This window comes from Panthera uncia, chromosome E3, assembly GCF_023721935.1.
Source record: "Panthera uncia isolate 11264 chromosome E3, Puncia_PCG_1.0, whole genome shotgun sequence".
Lineage (NCBI taxonomy): Eukaryota > Metazoa > Chordata > Mammalia > Carnivora > Felidae > Panthera > Panthera uncia.
Window position 1 is genome coordinate 3,121,220 of NC_064815.1, and position 17,186 is coordinate 3,138,405.

Consider the following 17,186-nt stretch of genomic DNA (forward strand, 5'->3'; position numbering starts at 1 on the left):
GACTCAATTTAAAGAACAAGTTGGTTAAAAAATAATGTAGGCCAGGGGTCAGTACGCTCTTCTGTAAAAGGCCAAATAGTAAATATTTTTTAGGCTTTGGGAGTCATACAGACTGTGTGACAACTACCAATGGCGAGGTTCCGTGAGAGCGCCCGTACACACTATATTCATGGATGGGTGTCGTTCTGTTCTGGTAAAACTTTATTACCAAAACGGGGGCGAGTCATGGTTTGCACATCTTTGATGAGGTGATACACTGATATGGCAAAAATCATGAAAGCAGTCTAGAAAAGGCTGTAAGAGGGAGAAAAGTGCCCAATTCTTGGGACCCTGAGACTCCTTCCTTTAGGGTAGCAAGTTCTTACCGATTCAGTTGAGAGGCAACAACCAGCCAGGCCCTGTGCTAGGCAGGGACACAGATGGAACGGAAATGGGGATAAGGCGGGAGCAGAGAAGTATATCCATCCATCCATCCATCCAACGTTTTATAGAGGACATCACGTCGTGACACCATCAGGGGATGGTGAAAGGGGAGGTATTTAATCCATTCCTTGTCATCTCCGGCTCCTGCTGAGGCCAGCCCACAGATATCCCTCCACTGTGTCTAACCAGCGTGGGAATAAAGGCTCCCCGACTGAGTTTAAATTGCTACAGCTATTGCAGACTGAGGGTTATTAACATTATTATTGTTCTGGCTCCGCAAGGCCGTTCACCTTTGGGTTTCTGTCCAGAGGTGAAGGACAGATGTTGGCGAGGTGACCCCAGGGGGGTTTCAAGGCACCAGCTTGAATACTAGAGCTCACAGTAAATAATCACACTTGAGATGAAGAGTTTCCCCATCTCTGATGTCCACTTGCTTCTGGAGAGACTACATGACGGTGGCACTCCCCAGGTGCTGAAGGAGGCATGAGGCGAGAGACCTCAATAGTCCAGAAAGTGCAAGAGAAATGACAGCAGGATGTGGCTGTCCCCATGATGATGTCTACGCAGCCCTCTCGGGTGCAACCTCAAGTCCTGGATCCCCAGCAAAGATCAGACGTGCTGAACTCTTTCCCGTACACCTCCATTCCTTCCCCATTAGATCAGCCAGGTATGATGTGGCTTTGATATCAGACAATCAAAACACCACTCACTCAACAAAATACTTGCTGAGCTGTTAATATGCACCAGGCACAGGAGTGGGAACCAGAGCGACCAAGCAGAATGCATTGAGTCCCTGCCCTCCCAGAGCTCACCTTGTGACTCAGCGGTTCTCAACTAGGAACAATGGCATCCCCAGTAGGTACGTGGCGATGTCGCGACACATTTTTGGTTATCATAACCAGCTGAGGGGGGGCTATCGTCATCTAGTGGGTAGAAGCCAAAGATGCTTCTAAACATGCTACAGTGCCAGAACGGCCCCCTCAGCAAAGAATTATCCAGCCCAAAATACAAAGGCACCAAGACCGAGAAACCCAGCTCTCAAAGAAGACACAGATTTTAAACAAAAGGCCGTGTGAAAGACTCAGTTATAGAAGCGTGTGCAGGGTGTGGCTGCAGCACAGGGGAGAGATCAGTGCTGAAACACAAACATGGCTTCTACCTTAAAAACAGAAACAAAAGCCCTTATTTGGTCCCGTGCCCACCTCTGGATAAGTCTGTTTCTCTGTTCTCTTTTATAGCAAAATTGGTCCTAGTTGTCTATAGCAACCACCTCCACTTTTTCATCCACCATTCTCTCCCCTACCAATTCCAGGCAGGACTGGTCACCACCATGCTGCTCAAAGTCTGTCATTAAGGGCTCTGCACCTCCATGCTGTGGATCCCACCCGACATCTGACCCTATGGACCCTTCCTTTCGGTGACTCACTGGCCCCCAATTGGTTCAGGCTTCTTGCTGATTCTTCCATATCCTCCTGACCTCTCAACATGGGAAGAACCTAAGAGTTTACAGCCTAAGGGCCAAATGTGGTCCACCACCCTGTTTTTTGTAAATAAAGTTTCATTAGAGCCCAGCCATGCCCGTTCATTTAGATATTGTCTAGACTGCTTTCTCTACACCTCAGAGTTGAGTCATTGCAAAAGAGACTGTATGGTCCACGAAGACTACAATATTTTCGATTTGGCCCTTAAAGAAAAGTGTGCTGACCTCTGGTCTAAATTATTATTTAATTTCATTATTTTTGTTTAAATTGACTTCATTTTTTTAATATTTATTTTTGAAAGAGAGAGAGAGAGAGAGAGAGTGCACACAAGTGGGGGAGTGAGGGGACAGAGGACCCAAAGCAGGCTCTGCGCTGACAATAGCAGGCCCAATGAGAGGCTCGAACTCACAAATTGTGAGATCACGACCTGAGCTGAAGTTGGAAGCTCAATTGACTAAGCAATCCAGGTGTCCCAAAATTGACTCCATTTTGAAATGAATTTCTCACTATAGAAATTATGAAATAGGGGCACCTGGGTGGCCCAGTCGGTTAAGCCTTCAACTCTTGATTTCAGCTCAGGTCATAATCTCATGGTTTGTGAGATCGAGCCCTGTGCTGGGCCCCATGCTGATAGTGTGGAGCCTGCTTGGGATTCTTTCTCTCCCTCTCTCTCTGCCCCTCCCAGGCTCTCTCACCAAATAAGTAAATTAACTTAAAAAAAAAAAAGAAATTATGAAATGTATGAGTAGAGAGTTCCATGACATTAAATACCGTGTAGATGCCTGCAGCAATGTCTACCACCCAGGCTCTCTCCTGACTCTCAGATTCACACATCCAGCCAGTTTATTTGACATCTGTCTCGACTCGGATGTAAAAACGACATGATAATAGGGCCAAAGCAGAACCAGAGACACCCCATCTTCTCTACATCTCCCCCCCATCTCAATAAACAGCAACTCCACCCACCATGTTAACCACATTAAAACTGGGGAAGGGAAGACTGGGTGAAGGGTCTACTGATACTGTATTACTTTTGCAAACTTTCTGTAAATCTGAAATGACCCCTCAATCAAAAAGTTTGCTGAGCAAAAACCCTAGGGGTCCCTCTTTGTCCCTCATCCTTGATCTCTCTCTCTTACTCCTCATATCCAACCAGTTAGCAAGTAAGAGCTGTCTACCTTCCAAGCATATCCCAAATCTGATTCTCACCACGCCCACCAGCACGGAATAACCACCAGCCCAAGTAACTCTGCCCAGCCTAGTCTCCCGCCCAGATTACTCCAATCCCCTCCCAACTGGCCTCCCCGGTGCCCCTCTTGTCCCCTTTGTCCCCTTCTACTGTCAACACAGCAACCAGACTAATTGTGAGAAAACATAAATTAGGTTATGTTACCCCTTTGTTCAAATTCCTCCGATGGCTTCCCATTGCCCTTGGAATAAAATCCAAACCTCTCTTCCTGGCCCACAAGTCCCATGGGAGATGCCTCCGCCCACCTCTCAGAACTTGTCTCCACCCACCTGCCATCTGCTTACTCTGCTCCAGTCACCTGGGGGCCTGTTCCCTGAACGTGCCAAGCCTACCCACTGCCACCCCAGGGGCAGGACACTTGCTGCCACCCTCAGATCACACAACACCCCCGCCCCCCCTACGCTGGTCTCTACTGAGATGTCACTTCCTGGAAGAGACCTTCCCTGGTCAGTGTATCTAAAATCCTGCACCTCACCTATCCCTGGTAATCCGTCTTTCACCTTACCCTGCTTTGTTTCCATGCCTAGCACTTATGGCTACCTGAATTCATCTTAGATGGTTATTCATTCCTTTATGATCTTCCCCACTAGAAAGTAAATTCCCTGTTGGCAGGGGCCTTATCTATCTTGTTTATCGCTGCACCTGGTTGCTTTGAACATATGTGTTGAATGATACATGTTGAAGGAACTCTGCCTGGAGAAGTCAGAGAAAACTTCCATGAGGAGACCATCACTGAGCTGGGGCCTGAAAGATGGTGAAATGTTCATATGTTAATTTCTTTGGCAGCATAGCAGCCATCACTCCCACAAATGCCTTTGGGGAATCTTCCCTCTTGCCATCCGCCATCTTGGTGAATCTATTAAAGGCCCTTCCTGGTCAAGATCTGAGACACAGGTTTGGGAGGGAGGTATGTGTGGGTTTTGAGTGGTTTTTGTTCCCCTAACTTCAGGGGCTACCTTGGCCCTGCCCCTTCTGCCTCTCAATTTTATGAACTAACCCCTCTTTTCTTTTTAATATATTTTTTAAGTTTGTTTATTTTGAGAGACAGAAAGAAGGAGAGGGAAAGAGAGAGAGAGAGAAAGCGAGAATCCCAAGCAGGCTCCACACTGTCAGCACAGAGCCCAATGCAGGGCTCAAACTCACAAACGGTGACATCATACCTGAGCCAAAATCAAGAGTCAGGGGAGGGTAGATGATAGGTATTGAAGAGGGCATCTTTTGGGATGAGCACTGGGTGTTGTATGGAAACCAATTTGACAATAAGTTTCATATATTAAAAAAAGAAAAATAAAGAGTCGGACACTTAACCGACAAAGCCACCCAGAAAACTCTAACCTCACTTTTCCTGGCCAAAGAATATGCTTACAAGTGAGTTTGCCGATTGGGTGGGGAGGGGCATTCTAGACACTGGAAACAACTTGAACCAAGGTACTGAAGCATAACACAAAAGGAAATGATGAGGCATGAAAATCAAATGTGACTTCAAGGTATAGATGTATTGTCCCCAAACTCTTGGACTCCCTAGGGACCTGATTCAAATGTTTTGGAGCTGTTTTCCTAGAACATCTCTTACCTGCAGGAAATCTGGACATTTTCTGCAAGATCAATGTTGGGCCAATATCATCAGCCTCCAATTTTGCTGATATCCACTGGACAACTGAAACTTTCCTCTTTATCATAATTACTAACAGCCATTCCCATCCTGTGTTGGTCTAATAAATTCAGCTTTTCAAAAGCTTCCAAATCCACTAACAGAGAGGCCTCCCCAAAGCCTCTGAGTTCAAGGCATTAAAGGTTCTCCAGGTAGCTATACCAACATGTAAAAAAAAAAAAAAAAGCCCTCAAAGTCACCAAGACTGCCCACCCTTGATCTGACCACCAACCCTTCTCATCAGACACTAAAGCTTTTCTCAAGGAAGCTGCAGGTGAGACATTCATTCAAGCCAGCAGGAAGATAAATGCTGAGCCTACATACTCAGAACCTTCTGCTGACTTAGCGTCATGCCAACAGAGATGCTGAACCTGTCACTCATCCTGAGAAGGAGTCACCATGTGCCCAAATGAGCCTGTCTCAGGCAGCCTCTCCCTGGCAGTGGCCACCAGGGAAGCTGGTACAGTGGTGGTCTGAGTAGACAGGCCTACAGGACCGAGCAAGCTATCACGAGAAAATCAAGACACCTGGCAGATCCAGGAACATGGCTGGTGCCATTTCCACTTGCCCCAAATGAGCATCAAAGTCAAGAAGATTTAGGGGTAAGATGAAAAGACACCATGCTCCAACCACAACCATCTACATTCGGTTCCCTATACACATGGTATACTTGGCCACCTGCATCTTTCTTCTTTATTTTAATATATAAATTATTGTCAAACTGGTTTCCATACAACACCCAGGGCTCATCCCAACACGTGCCCTCCTCAATGCCCATCACCCACTTTCCCACTTGTCCAGAAGTGGGACCCCCACCAAACCTGTTTGTTGTCAGTTTTTAAGAGTCTCTTATGGTTTGCTTCCTTCCCTCTCTGTAACTTTTTTTCCCCCTTCCCATCCCCCATGATCTTCTGTTAAGTTTCTCAGGATCCACATATGAGTGAAAACATACGGTATCTGTCTTTTTCTGCCTGACTTATTACACTTAGCATAACACTCTCCAGTTCCATCCACGTTGCTACAAAGGGCCATATTTCATTCTTTCTCACTGCCATGTAGTATTCTGTTGTGTATATAAACCACAACTTCTTTTTAATTTTTTTTTTCAACGTCTTTTATTTATTTTTGAGACAGAGAGAGACAGAGCATGAACGGGGGAGGGGCAGAGAGAGAGGGAGACACAGAATCGGAAACAGGCTGCAGGCTCCGAGCCATCAGCCCAGAGCCTGACACGGGGCTCGAACTCACGGACCGCGAGATCGTGACCTGGCTGAAGTCAGACGCTCAACCGACTGCGCCACCCAGGCACCCCAAACCACAACTTCTTTATCCATTCATCAGTGGATGGACATTTAGGCTCTTTCCATCCTTTGGCTATTGTTGAAAGTGCTGCTGTAAACATTGGGGTACAAGTGCCCCTATGCATCAGCACTCCTGTATCCCTTGGGTCAATTCCTAGCAGTGCTATTGCTGGGTCACAGGGCAGATCTATTTTTAATTTTTTTTGAGGAACCTCCACACTGTTTCCCAGAGTGGCTGCACTAGTTTGCATTCCCACCAACAGTGCAAGAGGGTTCCCGTTTCTCCACATCCTCGCCAGCATCTATAGTCTCCTGATTTGCTCATTTTATTTTATTTTTTTTAATTTTTTTTTCAACGTTTTTAATTTATTTTTGGGACAGAGAGAGACAGAGCATGAACGGGGGAGGGGCAGAGAGAGAGGGAGACACAGAATCGGAAACAGGCTGCAGGCTCCGAGCCATCAGCCCAGAGCCTGATGCGGGGCTCGAACTCACGGACCGCGAGATCGTGACCTGGCTGAAGTCGGACGCTTAACCGACTGCGCCACCCAGGCGCCCCCTGATTTGCTCATTTTAGCCACTCTGACCAGTGTGAGGCCACCTACATCTTTATTCATGCTGGTCTCTGGCTGGATAAGCCAGGGAAATGCTTATTTTTGCCAACGTCAGCACTTAATATGGACATAATTATGGTCAAACGCCATGGATCCAACGTGTAGCTCCTGAAGCTCCACAACTGAAATTCTACTCATCCATCAAGCGTGTTCTTCCTCCCCAGAAGCTCTCACGGTTCCTTTCCCTGTGGCCTCAGCTAATTGTTCTCAAGCTGCATCATCCTCCTTGATTTGGTGTTCAGCTCACCATTGCCTTTCCCAGATAAATTCACTCTTCCTTGAGTCAAATCCATTTTGCCAATCAACAGGCCATGGCGCTAAAGTCAGAGCTCTCTCCATACCCAAACCCTGAAAGATGCATGGCATCCTCTTCCCTCAGCCAACCAGTCCACAGGTACTGGATATACTGGTGGTCCATCCCTTGCCAGACACTATTCTAGGTGCTGAGGACACTCACTGAAGGAGACAGACACACCCCTGCCCTTCTGGGGTGGGTAACAGGTCTTCTGGACAGACAGAGTCACTACAAACATGATAAACTCATCAGGTATACACATGGATAAATACTCCCTTTCTTTTTTGTATGCATTCAGTAAACATTACATGGTTAGAGTGACTGCACATGTTTCTTGTTTCATGGCTAAAATCTAAGATCCCTGAATGAAAAGCCCTTGGTCAAAGGACAGGTGCAAATAAATCGTGCAGCCAGAGACAAGTTCAATTAACTGACTGTAAGTCTTTTAGGTGAGAGCCTCCCAGTATCAAGCAATCCTTGTTTGGGCTGGTTAGACGTGCTGTTCCCCGAAGCATGCACTCACCTCTGTCACTTGGGCAGCTAGAAAAACAAGATCTCACGAATGGAGGAAGTCCAGGAATTCAAAACAGTCATTCAACAAACATTGTCTGCTTACCTGCTCAGTGCTAAACCCTGTGCTGAGGGGTGAAGGATCAGTCTTTGTACGTGCAGTTTCCTCCACCAGGAAAATGCCCCTCTCCCGGGACCCACATGGCTCCTTCCTCTCTCATTAAGGTGCCTGCCCACACAATCTCCTAGCAGAGAGGGTTTCTGTGTGCTCATTACTGCCGTCCACCATCCACTGAAGTTTCTTCTTTCCAGGCACAAGGAGGACAGCGCTTCCTCCGCCCTTTAGTCAGTTGTGGCCAACCAAACATGAGCCCTTAGGAGCCAGTATGGGACTCGCTACCCCCTTTCTCCTCCGTCATGACAACTGGCCATACTCTATGTGGCCTAGGCCCTGCCCACCTGGGTCCCCAAGTGAAGAGATATGGAGCAGAGCTCACTGTCCCTTCGTGGGTGTGTTGCATAAATGAGCACCAGGTCATGGCTATTATAAGCCATTGAGATGTGGGGACCATTGTTTCTGCAGCAAAACCTAACACATCCTGGCTGATGCAGCTTTTCTGAAATCCCTAAGTCAAAGGGCATCTCCTGTCACCCTTGGTCTCTTACCCAGCTTCTGTCTCAACCCTTACCAAAATCTAACAGTATCTGTTCGTCTCCTTGGATGTAAGCTCTCTCAGGGAAGGGACTCTGTTCCCCCAGGAACCCCAGGATCTTCAGCAGTGTTCCTGGACACAGAAGTCACAGTACGAATTTAGGGAATGACTCCGTGAGTGAATGAATAGAAATAGGTAACATGTGGCTCCTACCCTCAGGGACAACATCACCTGCAGAAGCTACAAAAGCCCAACAGCACAGCAAACACACCTCATCCCACGGGCTTAGCAGCACATGTTTTCCCAAAGGGCCTGCCTTCTGAGATGAGTTTGGAAGGACGCAGAAGCAGCAACACAAGTGCCAGACATCGTGGAAGACGCCCAGAGTCCTGACACCACCAGAGCAAGAGCTCCTGTTATCTTTTATCAAACCACCGACAACAAACACTGGATGAGAAACAAAAGGGGACTTTTGTGATCAAATCGATGTAGGAAACACATCAAACACAGTTTAAAAGCGTAGGACCTCTCAGAGCCTTGAATGAGCCAAAATGTACTGTAAAGGTCCAAGAGTTTCAAGACATTCAGGATCCCCTAACGTTATTCTGGTTTAACCTCTTCTCTGGAGGGAACACCTTCCAGAACTCTCTTTGGGGAATGCAGGACTAGAGCAAATTGCAAAAGGGGGAGAGAACTGAGCAGAGGCTGGAGACGTAGGCAAAGGTCAGAAATCAGGGAGAGAGAATTCATGTGGCCAGAGGTTTACATTTTATCTGAAAGCAATGTGGGGTAAGTGACGAGTTTACAGCAAGAAGAGATTTTCTCACTATCCCCTATCACAGGAAAAGGATGTCCTTGCAGGCCCTTTCAACAGCACCATTAATCAACATCTGACGGGCCAGGAGGCTCGTGGGCTGGGACTCAGGAAGAAGGGTGCCTTTCAGCAAGTCCCTGGACCTCTCTGAGCCTCGTCTTCCACATCTGCATAACCACTCAGCTAAATACATGCTCTCTATGGACCCTGCCGATTATTATGTCCGATAACGTGACTCTGATACCATCAGTGATTATGGTGTTGGGTGGAAAGGTCTAAGGACCCACCTTTCCAACTGAAAGAGCTCAAAGGCTCAAAAGACTTGAAAAGAAGCAAAGAGAGTGAATAACCATGCAAAAAATCTACTTTAAGTGGAAGAGACCCCAGACAACAAAAGGGATGGTCTAGCCTAAGTTTTGCAGTCAGCTTCTCGGGGTGGGGGGGGGGGACCTCGGCACCTGCATGCATTCCTGCCTCCTTCCTCCCCAGGGGTGCTCAGGTCCCCCAGGCAGGTGAGTTTCAACACTCCTGTCACTCACAGGATCAGCCGCTCTGCGGCTCCACCCAAATCTTCCGAGGCAAAGAGGAAGAGGGAGGCAATCACACCATGGGGCTGGGCTGCCTGCACATTACATGTGGTCAGCAGCGTAGCAGAGGATACATTTTTAAAGCCCAAATGATTAAATCGTCACTCCCTATTAGAGGAAGCACATTCAAAGGTGCAGCTAACAGAGGAAGAAGAAGCAGGAAAGAGGATGGAGCCAGACAGCGGCAGCTTCCTCCACTCCTGGTCTAGGAGACGGGATGCTCTCTCACAGGCGGGCACAGATTCGCTCTTTCAAACTGCAGGTACTAGGCACTGGGGACGGACGGAGATGGCTACAGCAAGGACAAAGAAAAGGAGTATGTTCAGCCACGTGGGGAGGCCGTGCTGTGTGCCACGAGACATGAAAGATATGGACGGCACATGACACAGGGAAGACAACTGTTTCGAAATTAAGGGGTCGAAAAGGCAGCTTGGAGCCCCTGACGATGAAAAGCCTAAGGACTGCAGAGAAAGCAGGACCAGCAGTGACGCGTTTTGCACCTGTACTTCTTTTTAAAGGATTCACCATCTCTGTATGCCCTGCCTCATTTGATCTTCCTAGGAGTCCCTGGGAGTTAGGTCAACCGACAGGAACGCAGGTGAAGGGGGGAGCCACTCAGTGACAGAGAACAGCATGCCAAGCTCTAGTTCACGTGATGAGGACAGCACTGGGAGGTGGAAAGAAGTGGAAGGTGATGGGGAGCAGAGTGTGGTGATTCTTGGGCACCTGGCTAAGGGTTTAGACTTCATCCCAGAAATAATGGAGATATCACTGAGTCGAGAGTAATACACTCCAAACCCCCTTTTGCGATGCGAGTGGTGACTGATGAAGGAAATTAGAAGACTCAAGTCAGGATGTGAGTGAGAGGTGATAAGGACCTGGCGACACAGAGACCGAAGGAGGTCTCCAGGAGGTGGGGAGTGGAAGAATGGACAGAACCAGAGGGCCAGAGGTGGCAGCAGAGATGCTTCTGTCCTACATAGACAAGGCACGCAGTAATATTAAAGCATACTAGGTAAAAAGCCCTGATTCTCTTTCTTTTTTTTAATGCCTATTTATTTTTGAGAGAGAGAGCAACAAAACGCAAGCAGGGGAGAGGCAGAGAGAGAGGGAGACACAGAATCGGAAGCAGGCTCCAGGCCCTGAGCTGTCAGCACAGAGCCCGACGCGGGGCTCGACCCCACGAACCATGAGATCACGACCTGAGCCAAAGTCAGACTATTAACCAACTGAGCCACCCAGGTGCCCCAAGCCCTGATTCTCTTTCGATCCTTCTAATTAGTTGATAAGAAAGTCTCATTTGGGAGCTAACAGATCTTCAATACCTTTCTAACACTTCCTAATTTCCTTTTTAAGGAGCGTGTAATATGCTGAGCCTTGGTAGGAAATAGCACCTAGTTATATTTTAATAGCACTGTTGTATTTCCATTTTCATTTTTGAGTTTTTTAAATTTGCATGATTTTATTTGTAAGTTAACTGTTGCCATCTATTAATGGCAAAGGAAACTGGTTTCTTTTTCTTCCCCCCCCCCCCCGCCAAGATTTTATTTTCTTTTAAATAATCTCTATACCCAACTTGGAACTCGACCTTACAACCCTGAGATCAAGAGTCACGTACTCCACTAAATGAGCTAGCCAGGTGCCCCAAGTGATGATATAGCATTGCCTTTTTCAATATATTTATTTTAATATGTAACCAAAAGCGCTGCGGGAGGAAAAAAAGGAAAGAAAAAAAAGTCAATCCCCAATAAATTCAACATAGCCATTTGACCCCCAATTCACTCCTGGATAATATATCCAAATAATTGAGAGGAGGTGTTCAAACTAGAAAGTTATGCTAACATGCATAGCAGCACGACTGGCGATCGCCACATGGTAGAAACAACAGACGTGTCCACTGAGGGGTGAATGGACACACTAAATGTGGTCTGTCCCCACAATAGAAGAGTATTCGGCCATAAAAGGGAATAAAGCACTTGCTATAACACGGATGAACCTTGAAAACATCACACTCAGTGGAAGATGCCAGACCCAACACGGCTTACAGGATTCCATTCCTTTCCACCTGGAACAGGTAAATCCACAGAGACAGAAAGTCCAGCAGATGCCGGGGCTGCACGGAAGGAAGTGGGGGCATGACTGCTTCATGGTTACGGGGCCCCTGTGGAACAAGGAAGATGTTCTGGGACTAGAGAGAGGGGAAGGTCACACAACGGTATGAATGTGCTAAGCACCAATGAACTGTTCACTCTACGGTGGTTAAAAGGACCTATTTTATGTTATGTGTACTTTACCACAATTTAAGAAACCATAGTCAAAAGGGTCAAAAACTCGTGAAGGTGGGGAAGGACTGAAGCTTAAGAAGCTCTGGGGGGGAAAAAAACACAGGCTGTGGAGTCAAGAGACCCGAGCTCAAGTCCCAGCTCCGTTACCTCCTAGCTGCGTGGCCAAGAGCCAGTGGCTGGTACCCCCTGGGTTTCCCTGCCTTCCACACGGTGAAGGCGGTACTCCTCCAGTCCCTGCCAGCAGCATGGTGCCTGCACATCTAAGAGCTCAACGGACGTCCACCCTTCCTTCCCCTTCTGAGAACAGGTGACTCCAACAGCAGGGACATCACTGACACAGAGACGGAACCGAGTAAGAGGTTCTAGGCAGGTTTGGTTTGAGACACTTGTGGCTCAGTGGCTCAGGTGTGGCCTGTGGCTGGTGGACCACTGCGTAGGGTGTTCTACATTACATCAAGGGAAGAAGCCCCCCCTCAAGCAACCAGGGGGATGGAACGTAACCCAGGGCGAGAGGTGGGGACTACAGGTGTGGACTGGGCATCTAAGCAGCTCCAGCCACGGAAGACCATTATCTGGGGAAGGGAAGCTGCCAGGGATGCTTTGAGGAAGGCCCTGCCTCTCCTGCACTGGAGCACAGGCCCTCCTGAGCAGAGAGAAGGCAGACTGTCATCAGCCACGATGGAGTGATTCCTGACCCCCAAAAAGCAGCAGACACCCCGTTGTCAAGGGGGGGTGGCTTAGCCAATCACAACCCCACTCTAAAGATGAGGAAAGGTAAGGTCCAGAGAGGAGAAAGAAAGGAAGAAGATACACTATCATTGTATGATTTCATATATGTAAAACTCCTTTTTGACAGAATGACAGAATGTTGACTTGCAGAGGCCATCCCAGGCCTGCCTAACTCAACGCCCCCAAATGTGACCAAAGCGACCTGCTGTTCTGACCTCACAGAATTCCCCCAGAGAAGGCAAGATGTTAAAGCTGGAAGGGCACTCAGTCCCACCTCTTCACTGGCAAACGAGGAAACTGAGGCCCAGAGTTTGCCAAGCCTGCCCACCCAAACTCATCCTACCAGCATGGTGACATAAATGACACTGGTTAGCACAATCTTGCCATGCCTCTACGGTGAGTCGGTTATAATGGCCCCTGTGGTCCACTAAACCATGGCCCCCAAGATACCCAGGCCCTAATCTCCGGAATTCTTAAATGCTACCTTAAGTGGCAACAGGGTTTTTGCAGGTATGATTAAATTACAGGTCTTGGGGGTGGTGGCCTGGCTGGCTCAGTCAGTAAAATGTGCGACTTTTTTTTTTTTTTTTTTTTTAGAGCAGGGGTGAGAGCACGAGCAGGGGAGAGGCAGAGGGAGAGCGAAACTCCCAAGCAGGCTCCGCACCCAGCGCAGAACCCAACACCGGGCTCGATGTCATGTCTGTGAGATCATGACCTGAGCGAAAATCAAGAATCAGACACTTAACCAACTGAGCCACCCGGGTGCCCCAAAGCATGCGACTCTTGATCTCAGGGTCTTGAGTTCAAGCCCTAAGTTGGGGGTGAAGCCTACATACACACACACATCCATCCATCCATCAATGTCTATTCACTTATAAAATAAAATAAGGATCATGGGCTGGGGACACTATCGCGGATATTTGAGTGAGACCTAAGTGTAATCACAAGGGTCCTTACAGGAGATGTGACAAGCTAGGCAAGATGCTTCTGGCTTTGAAGGTGGAGGAAGGGGTCACAAGCCAAGGAGTGGGACGCTGGGAAAAGCCAGGAAATAGATTCTCCCACAGAGCCTCCAGAGGGAACACAGCCTTGCTGATTTCGGCACAGTGAACCTGACTTCAGATTTGCCCTCTGGAGCTCTAAGAGGACGAAAATGCATTGTTTTTGGACACCACCAGGTCTGTGCTAAGTTGATACAGCAGCCGTGGGAAACCAGCCTAGTCCTGGCCCTAGGCCTTCCGACTTACCTGCTATTTTATTTAAATATCTATTGAGTACTCACCCTGCCCCAAACCAGTGTCCTGGGTCCTGGGAACGGGGAAAGACAGAGTCCTAAATATAAGTGGGTACAGGGCTCACAAACCAAGTGACTGGGAGCACACGCCCCATGGAAGAGTGGACCAACAGCAGGTGAATGGTGGATGAGACGTGGGCGAGACTAGGTCCAGCGGAACTTCTTGTGCCCCAGCCAGGACACCAGACACGGCTTTGGGAATGAAAGAGAAGGTTGCCTGAAGGGGCCTCGTCACAACCTGCATTCTAAGCAGGATTCCTGGTAACAGGTGGGATCAGAGATCTATCTAGATCTCTGATGTTGTCACCGTGCAGCTGATGATTCGTATTCTTTGCTTGGAGGGGGAACGTACGGTCAGGGAACAAAATCGTTACCATGTGCAGTGGAACCAGAGATCTTGGCTGCTTTAATGAGTTCTTCCAACCAATTGCACTCACCCAAATCAACCATAAAAGTTAACAGGTTCGTTTAAGAAATAAAATTTGATCTCAATCTATTTTGGAGAGACGCCCAAATTTACAGAAAGCTCGTTATTAATTTGTTTCTCTCTCTTCCCCAGGTATCCTGAATTTCTTGGTTCTCCCCCCCGCCCCCGCCCTCATCCAGGTCCAAGAGTGATGGAGAAACTGTTCATAAAGAATTTGGTGGAGAGGCAGAGTAATCGTTCCGACAACTCCCCGTAAGGCCATGTGTGAGCTACGTGAATCATCCTTCTCAAAAGAATATTAAGCGCCTATGTGCACAAGCATCTGTGTCTTTTGCAATCTGCTCAGTGCCCTTACGCACTGTGTCTCAGCATTTCTCAGCTGCCAGAGGAGCCAAAGAAAAGTGTTAACACCCTTGTGCAAAACGTCTCTCTTGGTCTTGACACCAGCCCCCAAATAAGGGAGTAGATTCCACTAGAGAAAGAGACAGGCACATTGACTGACACTCGTCTGGTCCAAGCTTCAAAGGTTTTATGAAGCGTGGAACCCCAAGTGTAATGATGACTTTACTTATTAAGCACCCGCTGTGTCTCCAGGATCACACAGAGACCAGACCTCAAACCCTGGAACCATGGTTCTCCACCAGGAATGAATGCAACCCGCAGGGAACATTCATCAGCGTCCGGAGACATCTGGGACTGTCACAACTGGGGGTGGGGCGATGCTACTAGAATCCAGTGGGTGGAGGCCGGGGGTGCTAACCATCCTGCAACGTACAGAACAGCTTCCACAACAAGAGACTACCCAGCCAACACGTCAGGAGTTCGAGTTTAAGAAACCCCGCCGGAATGCCAGACTAGCCGGGTTCCGATCCTGGCTCTACCTGTGGATTCACACACATGCCAAAATAATGAAACCTACTGCATCACGCGGTTGCAAGATGCCAAGTGTTGATACGCAGAAAAGATGTGTATTAGACCACGTTCTGCTTTAGGGGCCAAGCAATGTGCTATAAATGCTTCTCACAGATAACTATTGGTCTTCACGAACAAGCACAGGAGGTTGTTGCAAGACAGAGGTTACGATTAACCCATTTTATAGCTAAGAAGTTGAGGCTCAGAATGGTGAAGTGACTTGTCCACAGACAAAGAGCCGGTACGTTCGGGAGCCAGGTTTTGAGCTATCTGGATTCCAGGCACACACTCTCAAACTGAGGCAGGCACAGCCCAGCAGGTGCAGGGAATGAATACAGGAGTTTCCTAGAGTATGATTTTGCTCGACTATTTGGTGAAGGGAAAAACTGACCCGTGTATCTGGTAGGCCATTTTCAAATTATTTTGGCCTTAATACCAACAGAGTTACACCATGAAATGGGATTCATCACCCGCATGAATCTCCAAGGTCAAGTGCAGTGAGAAGGCCACCTGGGCCACAGCCTGCTGTCCACAGGTGCGTACCAGACTCTCCACTGTACAGGATTCCAACAAATCACCACAAACTTAGTGGCTTAAAGCGACACAGATTTGTCCCCTTACAGCTCCAGGGTTCCAAAGTCTGGAATGGGCCCCCCTGGACGAAAATCAAGGTCTCGACGGGGCTGTGTTTCCTCTGGAGATTCTGGTAGAGGATCTGTTTCCTGGCCTTTCCCAGCTGCTGGGGCCACCTGTGTGCCTTGGCTCGTGGACACTGCCTCCACCTTCACAGCAAATCACCCGCCCTCTGCTCTGTCATCACCTCTCCTTCTCTGGCTCTTCCAAGGATCCCTACGATTCCACGGGCCCCACATGATGATCCAAGAGAATGTCCTCAAGTTGCAAGATCCTTGACCGCATCCTATTCGCAAAGTCCCTTCTGCCATACAAGGCAATGTATTCTTGGGTCCAGGGACTGGGACGTCTTGGGAGGGCCATTATTCTGTGTGTCACAGCCCCTAAGGCTCTCAGAGTAAAAGTTTTGGGGAAGCACTGAACCTGGACGTCCTAGACACGTTCCAGGAAGGATTCCAAGACGAGGAAGGACTCGGTTCCTCACGCAGGAGCCCTGGTGCCAGCACAGAAGCGCCATCGTGACGAGGGGAAAGTCAGTTTTAGCACAGATGGGGGTCGGGGGTCTGGGGTCTGGGCTGGGCACCTAAGCCCTCCCAGTTCAAGAGACGAGGGGCACTGAGGAGCCTTGGAATGAGCTACCTCCCAGCCTCTCCGAACCGGTTTGCTGGCCGCTGTAACAGAGCGCAGCTCTGAAGGCCGGAAGCCCAAGACCAAAGTGTCAGCAGGCTGGTTTCTGCCGTGGCCGCTCTCCTTGGCCTGCAAATGGCCGTGTTCTCCCTGTGATCCTTACATGTCTTTTCTCTGTACCTGTCTGTGTCCTAATCTCTTCTTAAAAGGACACAAGTCATATCATATTAGGGCCCGTTTTCATGTAAATTAGGACCTCATTTTACCTCCTTACCTCTTTGAAGACATCCATCTCCAGATACAGTCACATTCTGAGTCGCTGGGGGTTAAGACTTTTAGGGCGACACAATTCAGTGTGTAACCTCAAAAACGATAAACTCCAACCTATTCCAGGCTCCTCCTACCCTTAGATGAAGTGGGAGACGTGCCCCTTTCCCCCTGGAAACGATGAGAATTTGAAAACCTCTAGGCACCAGTCTGGGAATGGAGAATTTCCCATTCTGAAGGAGGGAAGGAAGCCAGAGACACTACCAGCAAATAAGCACATGATCCCACTAGGGCATCCATGGCCCTCCTCTGAAAGTTCTTTTCCTTTTTTTCTAGAAAGAGTGTGTGCACATGAGCAGGGGGAGAGGGGCAGACAGGGAGAGAGGGAGAGGGAGAGAGAGGCAGAGGGGGAGAGAGGGGGAGAGACGGGGGGG

The 17,186-nt window shown here is 48.5% G+C and overlaps 1 protein-coding gene across 1 annotated transcript in view; it reads right to left on the reverse strand.

Annotated features, from left to right (window-relative positions):
* Nucleotides 1–9,526: 9,526 nt before the first annotated feature.
* LOC125928627 (glutamate receptor ionotropic, NMDA 2A-like) overlaps nucleotides 9,527–17,186 on the reverse strand; it is a 23,091-nt gene continuing 15,431 nt past the window's right edge. Inside the window, exon 2 of the mRNA XM_049639359.1 lies at nucleotides 9,527–9,613. Coding sequence (XP_049495316.1) covers nucleotides 9,527–9,613 — 87 coding nt within the window. The remainder of the gene's footprint in view (nucleotides 9,614–17,186) is intronic.